This window comes from Humulus lupulus, chromosome X, assembly GCF_963169125.1.
Source record: "Humulus lupulus chromosome X, drHumLupu1.1, whole genome shotgun sequence".
NCBI lineage: Eukaryota > Viridiplantae > Streptophyta > Magnoliopsida > Rosales > Cannabaceae > Humulus > Humulus lupulus.
Genome location: NC_084802.1, coordinates 211,590,652 through 211,614,099, shown reverse-complemented (window position 1 = coordinate 211,614,099; position 23,448 = coordinate 211,590,652). Strand labels below are relative to the sequence as shown.

The 23,448-nt window shown below is 32.7% G+C and overlaps 3 protein-coding genes across 5 annotated transcripts; 1 reads left to right on the top strand and 2 right to left on the bottom strand.

Moving 5' to 3' along the window:
* Positions 1-5,729: 5,729 nt before the first annotated feature.
* LOC133804305 (PTI1-like tyrosine-protein kinase 2) lies at positions 5,730-8,500 on the top strand. Of its 3 annotated transcripts, XM_062242468.1 has the most exons (8): positions 5,730-5,963; positions 6,036-6,127; positions 6,213-6,829; positions 6,931-7,179; positions 7,283-7,446; positions 7,544-7,771; positions 7,877-8,026; positions 8,120-8,500. In XM_062242468.1, exons 2-8 carry the CDS (start codon positions 6,060-6,062, stop codon positions 8,390-8,392), a joined length of 1,749 nt encoding a protein of 582 aa, XP_062098452.1. In that variant the 5' UTR covers positions 5,730-5,963; positions 6,036-6,059; the 3' UTR covers positions 8,393-8,500. The 3 variants fall into 3 exon arrangements, with proteins under 3 accessions (XP_062098452.1, XP_062098450.1, XP_062098451.1); XM_062242466.1 differs by having other exon boundaries at positions 5,730-6,127; XM_062242467.1 differs by having other exon boundaries at positions 5,732-6,127; positions 6,234-6,829.
* On the bottom strand, positions 8,470-11,208 carry LOC133804306 (uncharacterized). Its single transcript, XM_062242469.1, has 3 exons — positions 10,944-11,208; positions 9,507-10,005; positions 8,470-9,388 (listed from the first exon to the last, which is right to left on the bottom strand). Exons 1-3 carry the CDS (start codon positions 11,013-11,015, stop codon positions 8,700-8,702), a joined length of 1,260 nt encoding a protein of 419 aa, XP_062098453.1. The 5' UTR covers positions 11,016-11,208; the 3' UTR covers positions 8,470-8,699.
* A 7,460-nt stretch (positions 11,209-18,668) lies between these two features.
* LOC133806712 (uncharacterized) lies at positions 18,669-20,464 on the bottom strand. Its single transcript, XM_062244803.1, has 4 exons — positions 19,936-20,464; positions 19,574-19,749; positions 19,252-19,404; positions 18,669-19,136 (listed from the first exon to the last, which is right to left on the bottom strand). The coding sequence occupies exons 1-4, from the start codon at positions 20,462-20,464 to the stop codon at positions 18,669-18,671; spliced, it is 1,326 nt and encodes a 441-aa protein (XP_062100787.1).
* Positions 20,465-23,448: the final 2,984 nt, after the last annotated feature.

Below are 23,448 nucleotides of genomic sequence, written 5' to 3'. Positions count from 1 at the left end.
GAATCTACTAACCGTGTTAGTAGGATTCGAGGTCTCGGGAGCGAGGTTTAGACTATGAACCTTTTATGATTTATTTTATTAATGGAATTCCATATTTGGTTATGACTAGGTGACCGCTAAGGGACCAAAGGATTGATCGTTCTCAAAGGGTCGTTCTTTTATTATTTCACACTCGAACTAGAGGTAAGAAAACTGCACCCAGTATGTGACATGCATGGTTATTGATGATGCATGTTGAGTGTTCTATTTGTACATATGAAATGCATATTAAATGCTTAGCAGTTTTTCTTATCTGTGTATGGCACTGACCTATGAGTCAGGAAATGGCAATGGTGTCAGTATTTATTGCGAAGCTGTGACTTATTAGTCAAGTTCGGCAATAGTATTGAGCATTGGTTGTATATTATTGGCTTATGAGTCAAGAACGGTATTAGCGTGTTTAACGCAAACTGAAAAGGTTAGATCTAATTGACATAAGCATTATCAACATAAGTATGAAATGCTTGACCGACCTCAAGTTCGATGAAAATAAAAGCACTTGTCTAGTATAAAGGCTAGTTACTTAGAGCCAAAGCCAAAAGGCTCAAGTGACTATAACGTCATATGGCTTAGGGTACGGAGCCCAAGTTCGTGACTTATTAGTTACTTATCTGATTCAAGTTCGTGACTTATTAGTTACTTATCTGGTTCAAGTTCGTGACTCCATAGTCACTTATCTGGTTAGGGTATTGAACTCAAGTTCGTGACTCCATAGTCACTTATCTGGTTAGGGTATGGAACCCAAGTTCGTGACTCCTTAGTCACTTATCTGATTGGGCGACAAGCCCCATCATGATTACCATAATCATTATTGATATTTACTTATCTGATTAGGCTGCAAGCCCAGTATGATTATCATAATCATTTATTGATATTGCATACATGTAGTAATAAGTTTTCTTGCTGAGCCTTGGCTCACGGGTGCTATGTGGTGCAAGTAAAGGGAAAGAGAAGCTCACCCCTTGAGTGGAGAGCTTAGGTGGCGATGTGTACATATGCGGCCGCTTGACCACCACGGCCAAGGTGGTTCTCAGAGGAACTAGGGGTTAACCCACTTAGGTCGGCAGGTTGTAATTTTTACACTGTAATGACCATTTTGAATTGTAAATAACTTGTAAACATTTTTATGGGCCCATGTACAATTTTATGTTTTAAATAAAATATATAAATTCCTTTTGATCAAGATTTTTTCCTTTAGCTTATTAATAACACCTAGATGCACGTTTATAGCCAAATGACTCGTTTAGCGAGTTAAACACTGTTTAAAGTTCACAATAACCGTCTTGGAGTAACTAGGACGTTACAGGCTGTGACACATTTTAGGCAAGTCGCGACCCGCGACGCAGACAGAGAAGGGGTTAGCCCATGTTATTGAGCAAACTGCAGCTCGGGTTTTTGGGGCTGCGACCCAAAAGGGGAAAAATGGCCAAAATGAGATTTTTGTGATGGGAACTTAAACCTAAGGGCTCGGGATCGATCTTACTACTTGGTTTGGTAGGATTCGATGCCACGGAGGCTAGGACTCGGTCCGGAAGCCTTCATTTACTCATTATTGACGGGATTCTATATTATGTTTGTGACTAGGTTACCACTAAAGGCTCAATATCAAGATTGTGCTCGAGAGTCGTTCTTATTTTTCATTACACATGGACTTGAGGTAAGAAAACTGCACCTATTACGTGATGTACATGATGAGGGCTTGGCCCGAATGTTGAATAAAGTTTTGTTGGGCATTGGTCACTGTAAATGCGCATGATAATGATTATGCCTGTGATTATTGATATAACATGTTGAGTGCTCTATGTATGGATATTTGTTATATGATGAATGCTTGTTTGCATTATATATTTGAGAAAAGCATTGACTTATCAGTCAAGGACTGCAATAGCACTTAGCAGTGGTCGTAAAGCATTGTCTTATGAGTCAAGGGCGGCAATAGCGCGTTGAGCGCTGGCCGATATGATTAGATCTAATCAGGAGAGTGTTACACGCTCGTTCGACCCAATGGTCGTAGAAAACTAAAGCGCTTTACTAGCTCTATGGCTAGTTACTCAGAGCTAGGGTGACTTTATGGTCACATGGCTAGGGAAAAGAACCTCAGGTTGACTCTATGGTCATCTATTCAGGGCAAAGGACCCCGGGTTGACTCTATGGTCATCAGATTAGGGTTACGAGCCCCAGAATGATTCCATAATTATCTCTTTGTACCTATATGCATGCATGAGTAGGTTATTACTGTTGGGCATGCTGGATATACATCTGAATTTGTATATATTGTTCATGCACTTGTATTAAGTTTTCTTGCTGGGCCTTGGTTTATGGGCGCTATGTGGTGCACGTAAAGGGAAAGGAAAGTTGGACCAACTATGGGTTGGAGAGTTTAGGTGGTGATGTGTACATATGCAGCCCACCACGACCAAGGTTTCTCAAAGGAACTAGGGTTTAACTCTATTTTTGCCGCTTAGGTCAGCGGGTTGTAACTTTTGAATTGTAATGACCATTTTGGAGTTGTAAACAACTTTGTAAACATTATCATGGGATCCCATGTACAATTTAATGTTTTTAATGAAACATTCATTCCTTTTAACCAAAAATTTTAACCCTGGACTAGTAATCACACTTAGATGCAAGTTTATGACCTAATGACTTGTTTAGCAAGTTAAGCACTATTAAAATACATAGTGTAACAATCTTGGCTAACCAGGGCATTGCACAAAGCATCAGCCCTAGGTAACCTCTTTTTCTCCTTAATTTCTTATACTTTTATAATAGTGTGTTTCTTTTGTAAATGATAGTTGTTCGGCTATTCCTTAGTTATTTTGTGTGTCTTTATAATTACTTATGTGTTAAGCAAAATCTCAAAGAGAAGAATGTGAAGAACAACCTTCAGGAGAAGGTTCATCAAAGTCTTGCATCGGGAGGAAGCAAGCATTCATCAAGCAATTTGAAGGGAGTTCAAACCTTGGTATCTTAAGTAGATTCATTCAGCAAAGAGAAAGTACACCAAGCTTGCGACAAAACCTTTAGAGGGACTCTAAGTTTTGTTTAAGTCAATTACTTTGTACTTGTGAAATTTGACTAATGAATCTTATATCTGGGTGTGGTCCCATAGACTAGTAATATCCGAAATGATATTGAAACCACGTATAAGAACTTTGTGTGTCATTTTATTATTCAATCAATTCTATTTTATCACACTGGTTTGATATTATGTAGTGACAGAAACTTGGTCTGTAGCTACATAATACTAGTTTGTTGTACCAACTTACTTGTTCCGCATTTAATTAATTTGGTTAATTAAATAACAAGTTAGTAATCATAAATTACGGAATTTCAATTACAGTGGAAAGATCACAAAATAATGTTAGTATCTAAGTTATCTTTTTCTTAATCGAGAAATGTATATACATACATATCTTTTAAAAAATAGCGTTTTAGCCCCTGTGTTTTGGTCAAATACATGTTTGGACTCTATATTTTGCTACATTACATTTCAGATCTCGTGTTTTACAAAATTGATCAAAATAGTACTCTGAACCTGATTTTGGCCAAAATAATTTCTAATATAATCTTTCTTTTTATGCTCTTCGACTACTTTTTATCTTTCTCTTAACACATCGCATCGTTGAACACCCAACAATTGATCTTTTATTTAAAATTATTTTGAATAAAATCGGGTCAATGGTACTATTTTTATCCGTTTTGTAAAATATAAGATCTTAAATATAATTTAACAAAATACTGGAATAAAATGAATAATTGTGTAAAACACAAATATCAAAGTAGGATTCTCCCTATATATTATAACATCACTCAAACACTACTTAAATTCTTCCGTTTCCAATTTCTTGTTAAATCAGATTATGTTAATAAGAATGATGATATTAGGTATAATTTATTGTAGACCATGAAATATAAAGTTTGACTAGCGATGAATTATTAGTCGTATTAGGTGTACATTGGTTTGTTTTCGAATCGAAGGTTTGGTGAGTTATCAAGCGAGATAAATATAAATAGATAATATTTTTAATAAATTAAAATCAGTGGGTCAAACTTTCCAAATGAAAAAACAAAGAAGATCCGTGTCAATTTTCAATTTAATTTATTTTTTACGTTAAAGAATGTCACACATATATAATATGAGTAAGGGTGTACGTGAAAGTAAATAAATGTGTAGTTTTTTAATTTTGTAATAAAATAGTTTAATTATCTTTTTAATATTATATATTATCAAATATGTCATTTAATAAATTATTATTTTATTTTAATGTTTTAATATTATAGTATATGTATATTAATTTTTATTTTAAAATTATTTTGATTTTTTTTCGTTTTTTATGAGTTGTTGAATGATATATCATACCACAAAATAAATAGACCGAGTTAAAAAATAAGATACCAAGAAAACTTACAAAATTATTACTGAAAAAGGTATATATCATGTTAACAAAATTATATGTAGTGCCATTAAATTATATGTTAACAAAATGTATATACTATAATACAAAATTATATATTATCATTATTTATAATAAGATAGAAACTAAATATCATAAAAAAAATGATATATCATATCACAAAAAATATATACACAAGTTGGAAAATAATATAGCATCAACTCATAAAAAACTTAAAAAATTAATATAACTTTAAAATAAAAACTAATTAAACAAAACTAATATACATATACCACTATAATAAAGTTATAGGCTCCTAAATAAATAAATAAATGATAGAAAAAATCAATTTAAGTAATGAACAACGTAAAATGGTAATTTCTCTACAATTTTTAAAATAAGGACATTAGTTTCTTGATGTCATTGTTTTGTGTTACTTACTATAATTTCTCTATGAGTAATGATATATGCACCCAAACTTTACATATAGTGATGTGGCGCTGCTTTTTAAAACAATGGGTCTGAGTTTAGATAAATATGATTGGTTGAAACTAAGATTCACTATTTTAAAAAGTAATGCCATGTCATGTCACTATATATAATATTTAGGTGTATATTTTGAGTGCATATATCATTACTCATATAATATATATGAGTCTTTTTTATACGACAGAAATTTAGAATAATATACAATACCGAAAACAAAATCTAAATAATTTATTATACGCTTACGTACTTATTTTATTTATACCCATGTAAAAGTAATTAATTTAAAAAAAAATTTCGACACCCTAAACTATTCCAAATTTCTGACAATTTTTATAACCACAATAAACATTGCTATTAAAAAAAATAGAATTAAAATACTCACAGCCGCCCACATAATATATAACCATATCAAACACATGAGTATTGTCATTTTGTTTATCGTGGGGTATGGGGTACGTTAGGATTAGTGCTAAATCCTTATAATTTAGGCTCAACGAGGCGTCTTTAATTAAATTTCAATAAATTAATTAATAATCAACTTCCCATCAAAAAGAAATAATAATAATAATAACGAATTCATATGCATTTATTTGTCTTTATTTTAATATTTAAAATGTTGTCTTCTTCACTTGTAATCTTACAATTAGGTATTTCAAATTAGAAACGAGTTTAATATGATGAAAACATATCAATTCATATCGTATATAATACTATAGTTCAACTTCTATACGCAAAAGAGTATCCTAAACTAGAAATCTTAGCTTAAAAGAATCAATTATATTATATGATTAAAATGGTCAAATCGCCAAAAAAGTTTGATAACACAAAGAACAAGTTATCTTCAATATTGAGAGTCAAACCTGTTGACTTGGGTATTTTTTTATCTGACCAGTAATAGTGAATTTTTTTAGGGGGGGGGGCTTGAATTTGTTTAAGAAAGATTCAATATCCAATTATGTTTTCATAAATATTCTCTGATTTTTCCAGAGCTAACATACCATCATCCAAAATCAAGCTTATTTTCGGTTGATAATCAAGGTTTAGTTCTTTTCCATTTATATTGATATATATATATATATGAGAGGTAAAAGTTTCAGAACTTGGTTTCAGAAGGATTCGATCTTACAAAGAAAGATGGTGGAGGCCAAGGATTGTTCAACCATGGCGGTTACTAAGATAACAAACCAAAAGCAAACTCTTGGGTAAGAATAAGAATTTATTATATTTAATATATTTCGTTTTTTAGTTGCATTTAGTTTATGACTTTTTTTGTTTATTTTTCTAAAGTTATGAGTCAAATTTCAACAGCTGGGGATCATCTATTAGAGGAGACAACAACGAATATCCATCTACTATTATTCTTCTTGCTGATTATAAAGGAAAAGTTTTACTCAAAAGGTGTTCTTCTCTTCATAGTGATAGCTTAAGAGATGGCTCAGAATCAGAGTTGAATAAGGTTGAAAAATCAAAGTTGAAACAATTTAACGACTTATCATCATCATCATCATCATCATCAAGAGCTGGTCACAAGAATAAGAAAGCTGTTTTGAGATATCTTTCTTTTAAACAAAGAGATAAGAAGAAGAATAACATACCTGTGATTCAGTGGGTGATGAGTCTCCCTAATAGGTCTGAAGTTGATTATTGTACCATCAAAGACAAGGAAGCCAATGAAAAATCAGTAAAATCAAGACCAGGTTGGCCTCTTCTTCTAATACCAGTTCCTACAACAAGTTTAGATTCTAATTCTACAGAATTCGAAACTGCGAAAAAGAAAGATTTGATAGTACTATCATCAAGAAAGGCAGTCAATGAGTTGGAGCTTCTCGGTACAGCAAAGTCATTGGATTGCAGGATATTCAAATATGAAGAGTTGAAGGTTGCAACTTCTTCATTTTCCTCAGGTAACTAACAAATTTATGTTATCTGTTTTTTGTTATAGAAAAAAGAAAAAGTTATAAGTTTTTTATTAGATCATAAGAAATGATTTGATTTGTTCAAGCAGAAAATCTTATTGGAGAAGGAGGGTGTAGCAGTGTATACAGAGGGCATCTTCAAGGTGATAAATCAGTGGCAATAAAGGTTTTGAAGCCTTACAATGAAGCTTGGGCTGATTTTTCATTGGAAGTAAACATAGTCACCTTATTAGACCACAAAAGCATTGCTCCTCTTATTGGTATATGTTTGGAGCATGACCTTCTTATATCAGTCTATGACTATTACCCCATGGGAAACTTGGAAAATTACTTGCATGGTAAAGTTCTGCTCTGATCACTGGATTTGTATTGTGTTAACAAAACAAAAAATAAAAAAAATCGCATCAAATTATTTAACTGTCTGGATTTTGATTTATGCAGGTGACAGTAGTGGTAAATCAATTGTGTCATGGGAATTGAGATTCAATGTGGCTATTGCAGTGGCTGAGGCTCTAAACTACTTGCACAATAATTCTCCACAGCCTATTATTCACAGAGATATAAAGCTATCTAACATTCTTCTCACCAATGATCTTCAGCCAAAGGTATACAACTTATCACCATAAAAATCATAATGGGTTTTGTATTTTGTGTAGCTAGCTACCAACTAATGCATCCCTCCTAAATTTTTTTGTATTCTAGTTGTCAGATTTTGGTTTGGCTACAAGGGGTTCTGCAGATTTGGCTTATTCAGAAGAGACTGATATGGCTGGGACATTCGGTTACATGGCTCCAGAGTACTTCATGTATGGAAGGCTCAGTTACAAGATTGATGTTTATGCTTTTGGTATTGTCCTTCTTGAACTATTATCTGGGAAAAGGCCAATTGTTGAAAAGGTTACTAAAGGGCAAGACAGCTTGGTCAACTGGGTATGAATGAAGAACTTCCTCTCTATTTTGCATGCTCTTTTAATTCACTTACTAAAAGTAAGTTACATAAAATCCTTATATTGACTTGATGTCTAATGTATCCAGGCAAAAAAATTGTTAGAGAAAGAGGATTATAAGGCATTGGTGGATCCGAAGTTAAAAGGGAATATTGAAACTGCTCAAATGAAGAGAATAGCTTTAGCAGCTAAGCTCTGTATTTCTCAGTCAGCTCGAGCTCGTCCAAATATGAGCCAGGTACGTGCTATTACAGACTTGACTGTATAACATGTTTATAGTATATCTCTAAGTGTGTCCTACTTGCTAAGAAAACACTTTTGTTTTGGTCAGATACTGGAGTTATTGAATGGGGCGAAGGATGCTGACATGTTTGTCCAATCCCATACTTGTGATTCTAACGAGGGGCATGAAGATGATGATATTGACTATTTTCTGGAGTTTGGTAGTAAAGATCGTCTGGATTTTGAGATTCTTGATGAACATAATGAAAGTATATCATCACCAAGTTGCCAGGACAGTGATTCTATATCTTTAAGTAGTGTCGAAAACGTAAAGACCCTGCGCTTTAAGTTGAGAGACTTTTTTAATCTCCGACTCGAGTAAATATGGTGCCTTAACTGTACATATGGAACATTTTAAGGGGAAAATTTGTATGGTGTTGTATTGAATTCATTGCGGCAGAAATAAAATGATTATTAAATTCTTTAGTTATTTGTGACTTTTGAGATTTTCTTCTCATTCTCATTACATGGTACAAATTGGAGCTCGTTGTAAAATATGTACACACTATAGCTCTCTCTGTCATGTGAAAAATTTCCATAGTATAGTTTTCTTTGGTTCAGAAGACACTAAACCAAATGAAAAATTAGATAAATATGAAAAGGGTGACTAGAAATAATAAAAAAAAATATCAAAAAGGCACGGTGTAAGGCAATCCAAAAATGTCAGCTTCCGGCAAGTAGTTGGCTTGTGGCCACAAATGGGAGCTCCTAGAACATGACAAAACATTGGCGGGTTTATGTATTGTAGACTCTTGCTTGTTTTCCTGCTCTGACCCATTAAGCCAATCGTCTTCGTCAGAATCATAATGCTCCTCTTCAAGCCTTGGAAGAACCCAAGGCTCTAACAATTTTCCATAAAACTGATCCGAGCTTTGAATACCATCAATAAATAAACTAGTCTTCGAGGCCTTTCTGGATTTTTTGCTCTCTTGCCGGGCATCCAATGACAACTCTAGGTCTGGTTCAAGAACGTCGAACTTCTGAGCTTCATTACTCTTAGATTCATTGCTCTCTTGTGTGCCAGACAATGGCAACTCTCGAGCTGGTTTAAGGTGGAGATTCTGAGTTTCATGCTTCTTGCTTTCCCTGTTCTCTTGTGGAGCCAATGGCAACTCTTGGCTTTGTTTAAAGATGAGGCCAGGCCTCTTCGTTTCATTTCTCCCCTCTGGTGTAGCCAATGGCAATTCTTGGCAAGGTTTAAGGCTATGTTTCCCAAATTCTGATTTCGTCAGTACACTAGGTATGTGGCCACTGCCTGAACTCTTTAAAACATGGACTTCAGATGCAGTATTGCGTAGCCGAATACGGATGATTTTTCCTACAATAAATTCAAATGAACAGACATAGATTGTTATTATAGACTCAAAAAATTAATAGAATCTTGTTCACAAACATGAAATCAACTTTTAACTTCAACTTCAAGATAAGGGACTCACTTTCACTGTCGCCGTCGTTAGACAAGGACTCCTGCAATCTCCTCTTCTTGGGGTGGCTTTGTGTGCTATCAGACACAAAGCTAACACTTCCAGAACAGGTGGGTTGCTCGTGTTCTTGAGTTAAATCACTCGACTCCAATTGATCAGATTCGTCTACAACTGCCTTAGAAAGGTACCTGCCCTCTAATTCGGTCTTTCTCTTCTTCTGTTGAGGATACTTCTCCTCTACAACAACCTTAGAAAGGTTCCCGCCATTCAAGTCATTCTTTCTCTTCTTCTGTTGAGGATACTTCTCTACAACTGCCTTAGAAAGGTTCCCGTCATATAAGTCAATTCCCCTCTTCTTCTCTTGAGGATACTTCTCCTCCTCATTCTTTTTCACTTTTCCATCAGCGACACTTTTTTCCGTCTCGGTATTTCTGGTACGTTCTTTCCTTAACTTTTTCTGCAATTTATGTTCTTTCCTCTTCAACTTTGCTTCCTCCTTATCTTTTCGGAGCTATTGAAGCACCAGAACGAGAATCATAAGACACGTGTAGAGTAGAACAAAGAATTATGCAAATCCACAAATCCCAGTACTAAAGGATATTCATCATCCGAAATTTTATGTACTAAGGGGATATGCTATCACAGTTTCCCCAAACTCATGCTAACTCAATGAACACATGCAATTCTAATTTGATTTGAGATCATAATGTAGCAATTTCCATTGGAAAACGAAATTCTTAAATTAGATAAGAATTAACATGATGATAATAGGTTACAAGAACTTATTTTCAGTGTTATTTAACATCAAGAAAATACACATACGATAGGGACATCAGTCAACCGAAATATTTGGTATCGATGTTTCACTACTAGACTAGATCTCGTAATTCCCATGAAATCGAAAGAGTAATTCTAATTTGAAATCACACACAAGATAATTTCCATGGCAAAAAAGAAAACGAAGTTCTCAACTTCGATAGGTTAAAATAGCTAAGGCACGAAAAACATCTTGCCTGTTGGTAAGATGTGACTACAAATCAACGGTAACAATACCAAAATAATGCAATCATTCAAGATCTAGAAAGGGCCTAACTAATACTTTAGATAAGCAATTCTTTTCTTAAGAAGATATCCAAAACTAAAAGTTTTTAGTCTTTTTAACTTCTTCGTTATCAATTTTAGCCGAAACCCACTTTATATTATACGATATACTTCGAATTCCCGGGTCAAATAAATCATTGCTACTGAATCTTATTTACACCTTCAACCTAAACCCAAAACCCCAAAACATAGACAACAAAATCAAGATCTTTAAGACTCGATTAATCGATATACTAAGGCATATCGATGCCAAAACGAACTGTTGAGTTAAAGAGAGGCCTTGTGATTAATGACAACTTTGTACAAAGTAGTTGAGCATAAAGCAAAAACCAGATTTGCTCAACGAACCTTAATCAACTCGTCCAAGGCCTCTCCTTTGTTCGCATATGAAGGTGGAGGGAAGGGAAAACACCGAGACATTCTTTGTCTATAGTAATAGCACAGGCACAGGAATCAAGAATCTGTTCCGATCTAGCCCTAGCACAGCCGATGAAATATTAGGGTTCCGATAGGAAAACAAAAGCGATTTCGCAAGACCTAGATTTGGGTTTCCTCTTCTCGACTGCAGAAGAGATTGCGAACACGCTTTCTTGTTTACTTTTAACCTAATATGTCTTAGGTCTTTATATATATATATAGATCGAGATCACCGACTTCTCTTTAGGTCGGCTACTTTATTATTTTATGACGATAATACCCTTCTATAGGGCCAACTGTCTTCTTCTAGCAAAACGCGGAAACAGAATCCGTAAACGACAAGTCATCTTTCTGCTTGAAAAGAAAACGACACGTCGTCGTTTTGAGGAAACGACATGCCGTATCAAGCGAAACTCCCGCACCGCAACAGCTCTTGTCCAATAAACTCATATTTTGTTTATTTGTTTTTTTTTCCGCATAAATTTATATATTGAATTTAAACATTCATTATTTAAAATTAAAGTAATAAGTAATGAATTTTTCTAACTAAATAGAAATGGCAATTTATTTAGTTGCGCCTTGCACTAAAATTTTGAATTATTGATGCACAGACAGTACGACATCTGGTTAAATATTAAATTGATGCAACATCTTATAAAATCCCATTGAATTTGTAGTACCCAAATATTGGACTCAGGCCCATAATTAAGGCCCAACTACATAATTAGTGGCTCAAAAGCCCACAAAATTAAAGTATGTTAGCCTCTTAGAAAACAGATGTAACTTTAATCATTTCACGACCCAACTTGAGTTCACAAAACATCCCAACCAGTGTCTTTGGACCAGGTGGCTAAAAGGCCCACGAACGAGTTGAAGATTGGATCAGTTTTTAGCTAGCCTAAGAGAAGAGGAATTTACATGGCTTTTTTTTTTGTGTGTGTATTTTTTATAGTTTTTTTTTTTTTTTTTTTTCCTTTTTTATGGGTTTTGTTTTCCTATATTTATCAAAATATTGCTTCTGTATCCCATATTTTTTTGTATACATTTATTTATTTTATATGAGTATTTTTGTGAGGGAATTTCTGTCTTTTTTATTATTTTGGTAAACATTTTTGTAAGAAAATTTTAATTCAGTAGTTGTTTATTATGCATTTATGTGAATTTTTGTGAGGGTTTTTCAGTCATTTTAAGTATTTTTTTTATTATTATTATTTTATTTTTTTTGAAAAAAAATTTTGTGAGGAAATCAATTCTCAGTATGCATGCAGGTACTTGAGTACATATGCTCTATCACATTTTTATCTGCATCACGTTTTTTTCATTATATTAGTATATTTTATTCAGCATCACGTTTTCTTCAATGGTGATATTTGTTCTTAGTTTTCGTTCTGTTTTAGGGTTTATTTGAGTTTTTCGTTGTGGATTTTGTGCCCTCTGTGTGTGTCTTCGTCTCGGTGAGTACCTGGTTTCAGGTATGTATTTTCCGTTTGCTTCAGTTTCACGTTTTTTATATATCGTTTGGTTCGAATTTTTTCTTTCCTTCGGCATTTGATTTTTTGTGTTGATTTCTTATTTTTTTTCTTTTTCTTAGGATTTTTATAAGTTTCTCGTTGTGGATTTGTGCCTCTTTGTGGTGTTTTCGTATCGGTGAGTACCCGGTTTCAGGGTTTATTTTTTTTATTTTTTCAATGTATATTGATTGTTAATTTTGCTTTGTATTATCTATTTTTATGTCGTGGGTGGTTGTTTTTTAATCTGTGTTTATGGTGCTTTTTATTTTTGGTGCACGATTTTATCGTTAGTTTTTTAGTGGGGTTTTTGTCAGTTTTTTATCAGTTTATTTTTTGGGAAGTTTATGAGTAGTTATTTGTAATTTGTGCTCTATATATATGTATATCTGTTATTCTTTTTTCATTTGTGCTGTTTGTTTTTTTTATGCAGTTCATTGTATATTTTAATTTTCGAAGTTGTGTCATGGATCACTCTGGAGAAACCGGTGGTGTTTCTGGTTCTGAGAAGAAAATTTCTGGTATAGTAGAGGATGAATCGAAGAATGTAGGGGATGATATTGGTGAGATTCTTCCTCGAAGGAGTAACATTACACATTTGAAGTCTGTTGCAAGGAAGAAGAGTAAATCCCCTTCCTCTGTTGCAAGGAAGACAAGTAAATCGCCTTCCACTGTTAAACAGACGAAGGATTCGTGTGCATCTGGTAGTAAGGATGCTGGAGATGATTCTCATGAGACTAAACATGTTGTGGTATGTGTTTATTTTTTTAAGTATAATAATAAAAAATTGTTCATCTGTTTATGTTTCTGTTATTTGTGTTTCACATTCGGTGGATTCTGTTTGTTTTATTTTTTTATGGTTGTGTATCTGGTTTCTTGTTGATTTGTAGTTAATTTACATAATGTTCAATTATGTTTTGTGTTTGTTTTGTTGTTATTGTTGTGTTTTCTTTTGTTGTTAAACTGTTTTATTTTTTTTTTATACCTGGTTACATGTGTACCTCGTTACATGTGGATTCTGTTTGTTTTATTTTTTTTATGGTTGTGTATCTGGTTTCTTGTAGATTTGTAGTTAATTTGCATAATTTTCAATTATGTTTTGTGTTTGTTTTATTGTTATTGTTTTTTTTTTTTTTTTGTTAAACTGTTTTTTTTTTTTGGTACCTGGTTACATGTGTACCTGGTTACTTTGCAGATAACAGTGAACGATTTTGCGTAATGAGTTTGTAACTGGTTACCTTAGTGAATGAATTGTTTTTTTTTTATATGTATATTTCAACCATACAAAGTTAAATACATATAAGTGGTTTTATAAATGTAAAGTACTTATCAATTTTTCATGTTTATATTTTTTGAAACTGGTTACATGTTTAATTGTTTTTTTTTATTTCTACAGGCTCATTTAAAGATAAACCCCTCCAAGAGGTTTGGTAGTAAGGTTCAACATTTTAATGACAAGAGCGTCATTACTGACTTGAAATCTAAGTTGATGAAAAGTCAGAAATCATTGTTTAAGAAGACGCCATTTGGGCACTTTTTAGAAGTATGTGATATTCATTTTCAAACTCAACTTGCCCAGCTTGTGTTATTGAGAGAGGTGTCTCATGAGAGGGAGGAAGAGGAAATGTGGTTTAAGCTTGGTCGTAGAGTTTGTAGGTTTTCTGTTGAAGAGTTTGCTCTAGTTACAGGTCTTAGATGTGATGGTGATTTTGATTTAAGTCGTTTTCAAAAAAAGAAAGTTTTGTTTAAGAAAAAAATATTTGGGCGTTTTGTTGGTAAGGTGTCAAAGTCTGAATTACGAAATGATTTTATTAGTAAGGATATAGTTGATGATGAGGATGTTGTCAAATTGGGTATAGTTCATATCTTAGTTAACTATTTGTACGGCTATACTAGTGAGAAGTTGGTTGATGATTTCTTTTTTGAGATGGTTGATCGAGATTTTTCTGAATTAGCAAATATTAGTTTTGGGAAGTTTGTATGGGATAGGAGTTTTCATTATTTGAAAACTGCTTTGAAGGGTGGGAATAAAATCTTTGATGGACTTTTCGTTGATGGGAAGGTTGGCCTTCACCCTTACAAACTTCTTGGGTTTCCAATTGCATTTCTTATATGGATATATGAAAGTATAGCTGAGTTGAGTCCTGAGTTTTGTCAACGGGTTGGGAAAAAATTTCCACGTTTGTTGAATTGGAAGAGTAAAGACAATGCCTTCTATGCAAACTTGGTGGGAAAGGTTTTCAACAATCAGAAGGTATAATATTTTTGTTTTGTAACTGGTTACTTGCTAAATTTGTTTTATTCATTTTTGGATTTGTGTTTGTGTACCTGGTTTCAGTTGATGGTAACCAGTTTCTTGATTTTGTATATATATATTTTTAATTTATTCAGTTGACTATCATGAATGTCTATCCGTCTTCTGAGGAGAGGAAGAAACTGACAGTAAAGAAGTTTAAGTTTGAGCCTCTATACTTGCCGAAGGTGTCTGCTGAAGATGGAGACAGTAGTCCGGGCACCCAGGTACTGGTTAGTTTTGTTGTTTGTTTTAGTTAAAAAAAAATATTATTTTGTTTTGAAATTTATAGGTTTCTTTTTATGTTTTTTTTTTTTTTTTGCTGTTTGGTAAAGTATTTTATTTTGTTTTTTTTAGGTTGATAGTGAAAAGTTGAGATTGATTTGTGAATCAATCTCATCAATAAAAGCAAGCCAAGAAACTATTATTAGTGACATTGCAGTTATGAGATCTGAGTTCATGGGGAAACTCAGTGATTTGTCTGCAATGATTGCAAAATTTGTTGCAAAAAATTCTAAAAAAGTTGCAAATACAAGTGATGAAAGTGCTGGTTTTAATGAAGGGGAAAAGCCAGCTGATTTTGATAATGTTTCCATTCCTATTTCTGATGATTCTAAGGTAACTTGTTTGTTTTTATGCTTTATTTTTTTTTTTTAACCATTTTTAGTTGTAACCAGATTGTTTTTTTTTTTTTTTTGGCTAGGATTGTGGAATTGATTCAGCTGAAGAGTCTGATGGTAGTAAGGTAATTGGTTTATGTTTCTTAATAGTATGTTGTGTTTTTGTAGTTGATTAGTGTAACCAGTTACTGTTGTAACCAGTTTCATTATTTATTTTAGGGTGTCGAGAATGATTTAAATGAAATTTTTGATGCTGTTTATTCTGGGTTGGAGTTGCCAAATGTTGTGGGTGGAGATAAGGTTTTGTAATTTATTTTTGTTTTTGTTTCTTGTATTATTTTATTTAAAATTAAATTTGTTGTAATTGATTTTATTTTTATTCGTTATAGGATTTTTCAAAGAAGCCTGAGTTCAATTCAGTTGGTTTAAGTTTTGAATAAGTATATGTGGATCTAGAGATTTTGAATGTTATTAATAAAACTGTTAAGTATGTAGAAGGAGAAAAGAGATTTAGTGGGAGTAAGGATGATTGGAAAGTTGTGATGGTTGGTGATGATGATGAAGTTCCTGTTGCTATTGAAAAGAGGGAGCCTAAACCTAGTACTCATGTCAAATCTCCTTTTGTTACTGAGTTTGGTTCTTCTGAAGTAAAAGAAACAGTGAAGAGGAAGGGAGAGGAAGTGGTGATTGTTAGAGGATTGCTACCATTTGAAGATGAAATTGGGCAGAATGTTTCAAAGAATGAATGCCTGGATTATATTTCTTGGATTGAGGATAAAATGAATTTTAAGAATAAGTATGTTTTTTTATATTTTGTTTAATATTATTATTCTTGATATTTAATTGTTTGTTAATATATATATTATTTTGTTTTGAATGAAGAATAATTTTTCTGATGTCAATAACATTATCAATCCACCAATGGATTATTCTTTTGTTAAAATTTCTGAGAAGATGTGGTTTTACAAGCTTCAAACTTGTGGGGAGGACCTTATGGACACTGTAAGTAACCAGGTTCTTGGTATAATGTTTATTAATTAGTATTTGTTTGTTTAGATGTTTTTTTTTTTGTTGTTGTTGATCATGTTTAAGACAAGTAACCAAGTTCCTTTTAGTACTGTGTGTAAATTGTTTTTATTATTTATAGGTAGTAACCAGGTTCTTGTAGCATTGTGTGTAACTTGTTTTTTTTATTATATATTGGCTAGTATCCAGGTTCTTGTATAATGTTTATTAATTAGTATTTGTTTGTTTAGATGTTTTGTTTTTTTTGTTGATCATGGTTAAGACAAGTAACTAGGTTCCTTTTAGTACTGTGTGTAAATTGTTTTTATTATTTATGGGTAGTAACCAGGTTCTTGTAGCATTGTGTGTAACTTGTTTTTTTATTATATATTGGCTAGTATCCAGGTTCCTAACTTTTGTATGTTTATTTATTTTTTGTAGCATATCAATGTATGTTTTTATTACTTGAGGAAAAAGATTAAGTTGATTGATGGTTTGAACAAGAGGGTTGCAACTACAAACTCTTGGTTTGATGCAACTATCAAGAGTTTGTATGATAATTTTGTGGCAGCCAAATGTGATTCAAGCAGCATTCGTTTTGATAACCTCATTTCAGATTACATTATTGGTGAATATTTGTTTTGTAACACTCCTTGGGTGGATGTGGATCATGTTCTTTTTCCTGTGCATGTGAAGGTTCAGTTGCATTGGGTTTTTATTCACTTTTCCATTAAGAGTAGGATGTTAACTGTCTACAATTCTTTGATGGGGAAGAAGAATGAGAGTATTGCTTTGCCATATGTGAAGGCTTATTCTCTTGTTTTACCATATTTTCTAGATTTTCTTGATTTTTATTGTTCTAGGAAAGATTTGGACTTGAATGTTGGTCCATATTCTGTTGGGAAAAAGGATCCAATTGATTTTAACTTTGCCAAAGACTTGCCGTTTCAAGAGGATAAGTAAGTAACTGGTTTTTGTATATTGTTGTTTATTTTTCTATTTTGTTTGTTTTTAAATAATTTCATATGCTGTTTTTTGTGTTTTTTTTTTTGCAGTGATTGTGGAGTATTTGTTATCAAGTATGCTGATTTGTTTATCCATGGGAAGATTGATGACATCTCGAAGAACATGGCTGCCAAAATTGCTACCTATCGTGATTATCTTGCCATTAACTTGTATAGTCATGCAAAAAAGAAGCAGATTGGTGGGTACAAGACAGAAGATGATGCTCCATCAAAGAAATCAAAGAGGAGGAGGAATTATAAGTAGAGATGTTGGAATTTTTTTTTTTAGCTGTATTAACGACCATGTCTTTTTTTTTTCTTTGTTTAATAGTGAAGTTGTGGTTTGTAACTGGATACTATTTTAGTACTGGACTTATGTATGGTTTTTTTTTTTTTTTTTTGTCAATGTAAAGAATTGGTTTCAACTTTTGGCTTAATATAAAGTTTTTTTTAATGTATTTTATTTTTATGTGTATGTTTTTTTTTTCAATAGAGTTAGTGATTTTTTTGTTTAAAGTGTGAAGATATTGTTATGTACATGTTTTTTTTTCATATAGGTTTCGATTATTATTGTATGAAGATGGTGTAACCGGTTTCTTCTGTGTTAGATAGTAAAAGCTATATGTTTCAGGTAACTGGTTACTGTTTCTTTAGTTTTTATGTCTTTTTTAATTATTTTTTGATTTATTTATGTTTCTTGTTTTTTTTTTTTTGTGTGAACGATTTGTGATTATATAACTAGGTTTTTCAAGTAGTTGGTTTCATTAATATATAGTCGTTTGTTAAATTTACTTATAGTATCTGCTTTTTTTTTCTATTTTATGTGTTGTAACCAGGTACTTGAATCTTCAGATTTTGAATATCTTGTGTTGGAACCTAGAAGTTGAGTATCAAGTTTATAATATTTATGTTTTTTTGTTTTTTGTGAAAGATTTGTGGTTATATAATTAGGTTTTTAAATCGTTGGTGACATGTATATGTAGTCATTTGTTAAATTTACTTATAGTATCTGTTTTTTTTCTTTCTATAATATGTGTTGTAACCAGGTACTTAAGTCTTCAGATTTTGAATATCTTTGTGTTTGGAACCATGAAGTTGAGTATCAAGTTTTTAAAATGAAAATGTTTAAAAAGTTTGTACTTTTATTGAAGTAGAAAACATTAGGATACAATTTTATTACATCAAATGAAAATATTGAAATTGTAGTATATCTATTCTTTAGAAAATTATTTGTCTATTTTCTTTGACTTTGTTGGGTTTCGCTGCTTTCGGATTGGTTCATTCCTGCATGTTTTTCTATTATGTCCTGGCTGCGCGCATCTTCCACATTTTATTTGCACCTTTGGTTCTCCTCTAGATCTGATTCTTTTCCTTCTAGGGCGGCCTGGTGGTTTTCTTGATTTTGGTGGTAGGACAATTTTGTTTAAAGTCTCTGGCAGTGTCCATTCGCTTTCATTTGGCAATGGATGAACAGTTGAGTCATATGTTGCTTTCATAGTTGTAGTTTTGTAGTAATCAGCAACATAATCATATGTTTTCAGCCGTGTTTTGGCGAATACTGCTATTGCATGTGCACACGGTATTTCGTCTTGTTGGAACCTTTTGCATTCACATGTTTTCTCCATTAGGTTGACCAAAAAATTTCCTTTCTGTTCAACCACAACTTGGTACAGTATAGTGTTTATTGGGAAGACCTGTTTATTTTAGTAGAGGAATACATGTTAGAAACTGGATACTGTGATATTTTTGAGTAACTGGTTACTAAAAGTTTTGGTAAATAATATTTAGTGCTCAATATATGTCAGGTACCTGAAATTTAATGGCACGAATAAAGTTTTCTCTAAGCACAGTTTCAGTATCTGTTGTTACTTGTGTGAATGTTCCGTTTGCTTCGTTACCATTTTTCCATACCCATTTTTGAACTAAACTTTGAAGGCCCTCCATCATTGTAGTGATTGGCAGCTTTCAATGCAGCATTTATTGATTAAGCTATATTTGATGTCATCATTGTATATCTTTTTGTTGGAGCATGGCATCTAGACCAAGTTGAATATCCAATTTTTTGTAAATACGGTCTTATGCGTGTGTCAATCTTGTCTATTTCATGCATGTAGTGCTCAAATGATTGTACCCTGTATGCCTTTGCTGCTTTGACAAAGTTTAGGTTTAGGTCATCCCCATGGACACCAAAATTGACTTTGATGTTGTTTAACAGGTGGAATATGCATGCTCCATGGAAAGCTTTTGGGTATACATCGTCTATAGCATTTTCTATGCTTTTATGCCTGTCTGAAATGATTGCCATACCTGTTTGCAAAATCACAATGGAGTAACTGGTTATTCTGTCTTAACTGAGTAACTGGTTTCATTAATTTATATGACTGTTATTTTTTTTTTACACTGTTTTCACTATTTTATTGCTGGATTATTATTAAACTGATAATTTTATGAGTTTAGTTTGTTTCAATAAGAATATAAAGAAGAAAACAGTACCTTCTCTTTCTCCATATGTCTCCTTTAGCTTTGTGAAAAACCATAACCATGAGGAATCATTTTCAGAGTCTCCTATTCCAAAGGCTAATGGGAATATGTTGTTGTTAGCATCTATTGTTGAAGCAGTGAATAAAGTTCCCCCAAATGATATCTTCAAGTAAGTTCCATCTATGACAATGACTAGCCTACAGTGTTTCCATCCTTTGATGGAATTTGCAAATGCTAGGTACATATATATGAAGTGATCTGTATTGTCTGTAACCAGGTGTGTAATTGTACCTGGGTTCGAGACTTTTAGCATGTGAAGGTAGATGGGAAGTTTTTGGTATGAATCATCTTGGTTTCCCCTTGCCAATTCTAAAGCTTTTTCTCTTGCTCTCCAGGCTTTTTGGTACCCCATTGAAACACCAAAATCATCTAGCATGTCGTTGATTATGTCATGTGGTGTGTGTACTCTCTTTATGGACATGTATTTTGATTTTATTAGTTCCCCAATGACATTGCAATTAGCCTGCCTGTGGTCTTCCATAATGATATCCAAGGAGCAGGTGTGAGTTTTTACATACTTTCTGATTTTAAATGTTTATGTTTTCCTGAACTTTGAAGCTCTAAGTAACCAGTTACAATTGTCATCCACACAGGTTACCAGGTACTCTCTTGGTTCAGATCTTTTTGTCTTGAATTGGAAGTTGTGGATCATAGCATAATAACATAGAGTAGATTTCAAGAGCTTTTTGTCCTTATAAATCTGTCCTTCTTCAACTTTGAAAATTTTATGATCAGTTATAATTTCTGTTTCTTCTTTTCTTTTTCTTTTGTTTTCTTCTATTCTCTCTATGATAAATTCTGCTACATCATCAGCTATGTCTGTAATATTTGGGAAGATTTGTACCTGGTTATTTCTCGTGTAGGTTGCTTCGTTATATTGTAATTCTGTAGTTGATTGGTCGTTGTTTAGTTGAAGAACTAGCTTTTCTAAATCTGTGTTCTGTTTTTGTGTTTCTTCTTCATATGTAGTGTGTTGAACAGTTTCAGCTATTGTTTGATCAACAGTGGTGATGCATAGTGGTAGCTTAGTTACTTCACTTTGCTTCTTTTTCAGCTCAATGTAGAATAGAACTGAATTGTTAGTGAGTAATTTCATTGGTGGCATACCTGGTGATAACTGGTAACTCAGCTCAATATTTTGAATATTGCATTTTATCTCAGTTTTCACTAAATGAACCAAATTGTTTAGAGAACAATTTGTTGGTATTATCAGTCCAGTCATGGTGTAGTCATCATACTGATATCTATCTGTCCATACACCTCCAAAACGAATCAATGTCATTATGGTCTCCATATCTGCAATATAGCACAACATAATTTTTAGTGATGTTTAAAATGTATCTGGTTTTGTTAGTGAATGAATACTATTAATGTTGAAATTATTATAGTAACTGGTTTCTTTTACTGAATCGAGAACTATTTTCCAGGTTCCATAATTATTTATGTTGCATTAAATTCTGTTTTTGTGTGTGTAACTGTTTACTTTAGTGAATGTGTTGTTTTTTTATTTTTATTTTTCAAATATGCAAAGTTAAAATTATATTGTGTAACTGGTTTCATAAACGTAAATCAGTTTCTATTTTTACATTTTTCATGATAATTTATTATGCAGAATGTTATTATTATTATTTTTCGTATGTAACTGGTTACTGTATTTAATTTGTTATTTTTATATTATTTTGTAATATTTGAATTATGTAATGTGGAACTTTTTTGTGATGTAACTGGTTTCATGTGTGTAATTAAAACAGTTTTGAAACAAGTAGTTTGAGTTAAGAATTTTATCAGGAAGTAATTTGCAGATTCTTTCTGTAAATATTTTGCATGTCGTATATTTGAAAAAATATTTGCTTACCTGTTTGAGAAATCAGAGAAATTGATGGTTTTCTGCTTTTGCTGATGTGAACGAACGTAAAAGCAGGGGATGTAATCGGAGAAGAAGATCTGTTTATTGGAGAAGAAGAAGAAGAAGATCTACCGGAGAAGAAGAACTGCCGGAGAAGAAGAAGAAGAAGATCTGAAATTGAATTGAATGTTGATGACTGGAGAAAGATGATGTTACTGTCGCGATATTTACCAAGACGAGACGATGATGAGAGTAGCAGCCACCAATTTTTAATCGGATTTTGATCGGAAACAATGGAGAATATGAAGCTGTGATCGGAAAAAATGGTCGATGAATTGCTGTACGCGGACAAAAAATTTCTTGATTGGCAGTGGGCGAAATCTTTTTCTTGATAAAAAATTATGGGAATCTGGTTTGTTAGTTTATGGGAATTCCATATTTATATTTTTGTATTAACCGTGTATTACCATATTTGGCTTAATTATTTTTTTGTCCACATATATTTAAAGTTTAGTTAAGATTCCCATGTTTATGTTAAGTTCTCTTGAGGTGTGTAGTTTACATAACCAGTGTATTCCCATATTTATGTAAACTACCATATTTCACGACCCAACTTGAGTTCACAAAACATCCCAACCAGTGTCTTTGGACCAGGTGGCTAAAAGGCCCACGAACGAGTTGAAGATTGGATCAATTTTTAGCTAGCCTAAGAGAAACCTCAACAATCTTCTTCCAAATATCAATAGCTGCTTTACTCACATATTCTCTCTCTAATCTCACTTCATTCAATACTTTTACAATCTATTTTCTTTAAATCATGTGAATTATTATAGACTTCGCCTTTAACAATGTCAAAGTAAAAAGAAAAAACATATATTTATATGGATTCAAGTAGCACGGTGAATCTTATATTATAAATATTGACTCACTTTTTAGTCCACTAATAATTGAAAAGGAAAAGAAAGTTAAAAGATGAAGTGATTCAGGTTATTAATTAATCTTATTTCATGAGTTAATTGTAGTTGGGATGAATAACTTGTTAAGCTAAATTTCACTATGTATTTTGGTAGTGTTTTAACATGCACTAAAGTTCACATCACTTACAAATGAATTCCCAATCCTATTTATAGGCGACTTGGGGATTAAGAGCTTATTTATTAGAGCTAATTATATTAGTGTAGTTAATCCATCAGTAACCCTGTAGTTTTCAACAAATTTTACAAGGTATTTAGTGAGTAAAATACATATGCATGGCCCATGGGCTTTAAATGGAGTGTGAAGCACATAACCGTTGCACTTGTCCTCTCCGAGACACTCCTTGGGATGCCCGATGAGCTAATGTTGCATGGGGAACATGCGAAAAGGTGTCATGTGGTGGGTGAAACGCCCTGGTTACTCCAAGACCGTTATCGTGGACTTTAAACATTGCTTAACTCGCTAATCGAGTCATTTGATTATAAACGTGTATCTAGGTATTATTAATAGGCTAAAGTGAAAATCTTGATCAAAATGAATAAATATATTTTATTTAAAACATAAAACTGTACATGGGCCCATAAAGGTGTTTACAAAGTTATTTACAATCCAAAATGGTAATTACAGTATAAAAATTACAACCC

Coding starts and splice junctions, on each gene's coding strand:
- LOC133804305 (XM_062242466.1), top strand. CDS start 6,003: ATGAGAGGTAAAAGTTTCAGAACTTGGTTTCAGAAGGATTCGATCTTA. Junction 6,830..6,930: donor AACTTCTTCATTTTCCTCAG/GTAACTAACAAA, acceptor TTGTTCAAGCAG/AAAATCTTATTGGAGAAGGA. Junction 7,447..7,543: donor CCAATGATCTTCAGCCAAAG/GTATACAACTTA, acceptor TTTGTATTCTAG/TTGTCAGATTTTGGTTTGGC.
- LOC133804306 (XM_062242469.1), bottom strand. CDS start 11,015: ATGTCTCGGTGTTTTCCCTTCCCTCCACCTTCATATGCGAACAAAGGA. Junction 10,006..10,943: donor CCTTGGACGAGTTGATTAAG/GTTCGTTGAGCA, acceptor GTGCTTCAATAG/CTCCGAAAAGATAAGGAGGA. Junction 9,389..9,506: donor TAACGACGGCGACAGTGAAA/GTGAGTCCCTTA, acceptor AATTTATTGTAG/GAAAAATCATCCGTATTCGG.
- LOC133806712 (XM_062244803.1), bottom strand. CDS start 20,464: ATGGAAGACCACAGGCAGGCTAATTGCAATGTCATTGGGGAACTAATA. Junction 19,750..19,935: donor GACATATGGAGAAAGAGAAG/GTACTGTTTTCT, acceptor TTTTGCAAACAG/GTATGGCAATCATTTCAGAC. Junction 19,405..19,573: donor AAGCAGCAAAGGCATACAGG/GTACAATCATTT, acceptor CTGCATTGAAAG/CTGCCAATCACTACAATGAT.